Genomic DNA, 2782 nt, shown 5'->3' with positions numbered 1-2782 from the left:
TTGTTAACCCTCCAGAAGAGAAGCTTATTGTTATTACCATACAACCTAGGCTGTTAAGCTTACCCTCACTGTCTGCCTGAATATCAAACATCTTAGGCATAACATGGAACAGATATTTTTCATCAAGTATTGATATATTGAACTTTAAGTCCCTACACAATATGATGAAAAAACATTTAAAAATTAAAATATATTTAAAAAATAGGCATAAAGAATTATATAATTCTTATCTTTACACATAAGTCCAGAAATCTAACCATATATAACCTTGTAGCAGGATAGTCCTGCAACATCCCTTTTCCTGTCTCCTACCTTAGCCTGTTCTTAAAGAGTTGACATGCTGATGACATTCAGTTTTCAGGGCATGTGAGTTTATATGTGTCATGTTACTTTAACTCAATTTGGAATCTAGTTTCCTGAACAACAGGTTCACCTGGAGTGAAGACCCATCAAACACCGGAGAAGCAGTGGAATGACCATGACTAATCTCACTGGAAACAGAACTGGAAGCAAAGGTACAGCTGATACCAGCACTTTCCAAAAGAAAGCTGATTTTGCTTGATAAAATTCCTCACAGGTTGCCTAGGAATTTGTGAAAGGAAATACTGCCCTGGTTTTAGGAAACTTTAATAATCAAATTTTCATCTGTATCATCATGCTTATTACATTGGTTCACAGAATTAGATTTTAAAATAGATAAAAGTTACAGAACCTGATATCTTGCTGTCTTTTTTTGTAATTCTTGCAGATGACAACAAGAGAAAGAAGCCTGAGAAATAGCCATTTGATTATTGGGAAGACACTTTCTTTCACAAGTAAATAGTAATCTTTTATGGGCATTGTACTAACCTGGACATGTTCAGAAATGCAAAATGTTGCTCATTTTCCTTAATATCTAGAGATTTACAATATAGTTAGGAAAAGTAAAAGTATTAATGGAAGGGGATACTTGATTTAAGAAGCAATGATGTACTGTGGAGATCAAAGGAAAGCTTAATGGAAGAAGTGGGACTTGTGGCCTTCGAAGATGAATATGAAATGACTGCTTAGAAAAAGTAGGAAGGTAATATGAGGAAAATCTTGGAGCTAGAAATGAATGGAATGTGAGCAAATTATTGGAGTTGGAAATGAAGATAGTTGTGTTTGGTACAGTAAAGAAGGCTAGTGTCTTAGTTTAATTTTTTCTATTATTAAAAATGTGAGTGTAAGGTTGAGAAGGTTGGTTATGTCCATGTTTGGAGACTTTTGGGAAATCCATGTACTTGGATATTATTCTCTATTTAATAAGGAACACTTCTTGCTGTTGAGGAGAACAGTAATGATGCTATTGCCACTTAATAGGATATTAAATTTGAAGCAATGTTCATAGTAGAATTGCATGGAGTTATCCTGAGGCAGAAGATAGAAGTTGTCATTCACTCACTTAACTTTCCATCCATCTATCCACCCAACTGACCATTCATTTATTCCTAAAGCTAGGCATGAAATGATAACATATAGCAAGAAGAGAAAGGGAAGAACATGATACATGTCAAAGGAAGAATAATAGCTAATCTAAAAGTTTCAAACTTCAGAGGACTATTCAACCATGCTGTTACTCATGGAAACATCAAAATTGTAGTGCATAGAATGGAAGTTCAGATGAAGAGCTACTGTGGCTGTAGGAAAGAAGATGAGTTAATACCATAGGGCTGTCATAATGGATAAGCAGGAATGTTACCATGATGTCTGAAATTCAAGTAAGACGAGAAATATAAAAAGAAGAGAGCTAAGGTATAAAACATGAGTTAGACTAAATGCACCTAGGTCTTTGCCCAATTTGACATTGAATCAATTGAGAAATTGTTATTCTATGCTGATTATATTTCCATATAACTTAGAGGACATCTCATCCAATGCTCTACTCATTACTTCAATGATATTTGCAATAAATGGTCATCCAGTTTGATTTTGAACTTTTTTTTTTTTCTCTTTGAACTTTTCCAGAGATTATGAGTTCATAACCTCTATACAATTCTGTGACATTTTCACTCTGCTCTTTCAGGAAGTTCTTTGCTAAGTGGAGCTGAAATCTATATTGCTATTCATTCTAAGCTTATCCCAATACATTATGATCTTTTTTTAACCACTTAAAAATCTTTAAGAGGAATTAAATTAGTGACTATAATCTGCCAAATCTCTTCTCGTGACATATTTCATGCATCTGAGTCATGACCACTATACAAGAGGTCGATTTTCCAAGTCCAAAGCCATCTCATTCCATCACTTACCTGGAGATCCACGGAGGCCTTGTTGCCCTGGTAACCCATTTATTCCTTTCTCGCCAGGGGGCCCGTGAGGTCCAGAAAGTCCTGGCAGCCCAATTCCTGGGGGGCCAGTTGGACCGGGGTGGCCTTTTCTACCAGGAATTCCTTGTAGTCCTTTTTCTCCTGGGAATCCCTGTCCACCATCACCCTAGACAATAATAAAAAATAATTAAAGTGCATCACAGAAACTTATCTGAAGAGTTCTCTGACCATAGGAAACCAGTATGACTAATGGCTTATGATTTGTTAAGATTCTCACTCACTTTATTGACCTTCTTTGAGTTTAGTTAGTGGGAATGGGTCTTGTCAATTCTGGGTTATCTGCTATTTAAGATGGAGGTGGGAAAGAGGGCATGAAATAATCAGGAGGAAAATAACCCTCAAAGTCACAGAAAGAAGCTGAGTTGCATGAATGGGAAAGCCATTGAGAAGCTGATGCATTTTTTTTTATTTTTTTTTATTTATTTTATTTATTT

General features: G+C 35.6%; 1 protein-coding gene across 4 annotated transcripts in view; it reads right to left on the bottom strand.

Moving 5' to 3' along the window:
- Positions 1-2782, bottom strand: part of Col4a6 (collagen type IV alpha 6 chain) — a 496212-nt gene that overhangs the window by 30461 nt on the left and 462969 nt on the right. For all 4 annotated transcript variants that reach the window (XM_023702710.1, XM_023702711.1, XM_023702712.1 and 1 more), the window contains exon 23: positions 2271-2454. In XM_023702710.1, the coding sequence (XP_023558478.1) occupies positions 2271-2454 (184 nt within the window). The remainder of the gene's footprint in view (positions 1-2270; positions 2455-2782) is intronic.

The sequence above is a fragment of the Octodon degus genome, unplaced genomic scaffold (assembly GCF_000260255.1).
Source record: "Octodon degus isolate 3935 unplaced genomic scaffold, OctDeg1.0 scaffold00157, whole genome shotgun sequence".
Classification (NCBI taxonomy): Eukaryota; Metazoa; Chordata; class Mammalia; order Rodentia; family Octodontidae; genus Octodon; species Octodon degus.
Note: the sequence above shows the minus strand (reverse complement) of the source record. Positions and strands in the feature narration are given on the sequence as shown.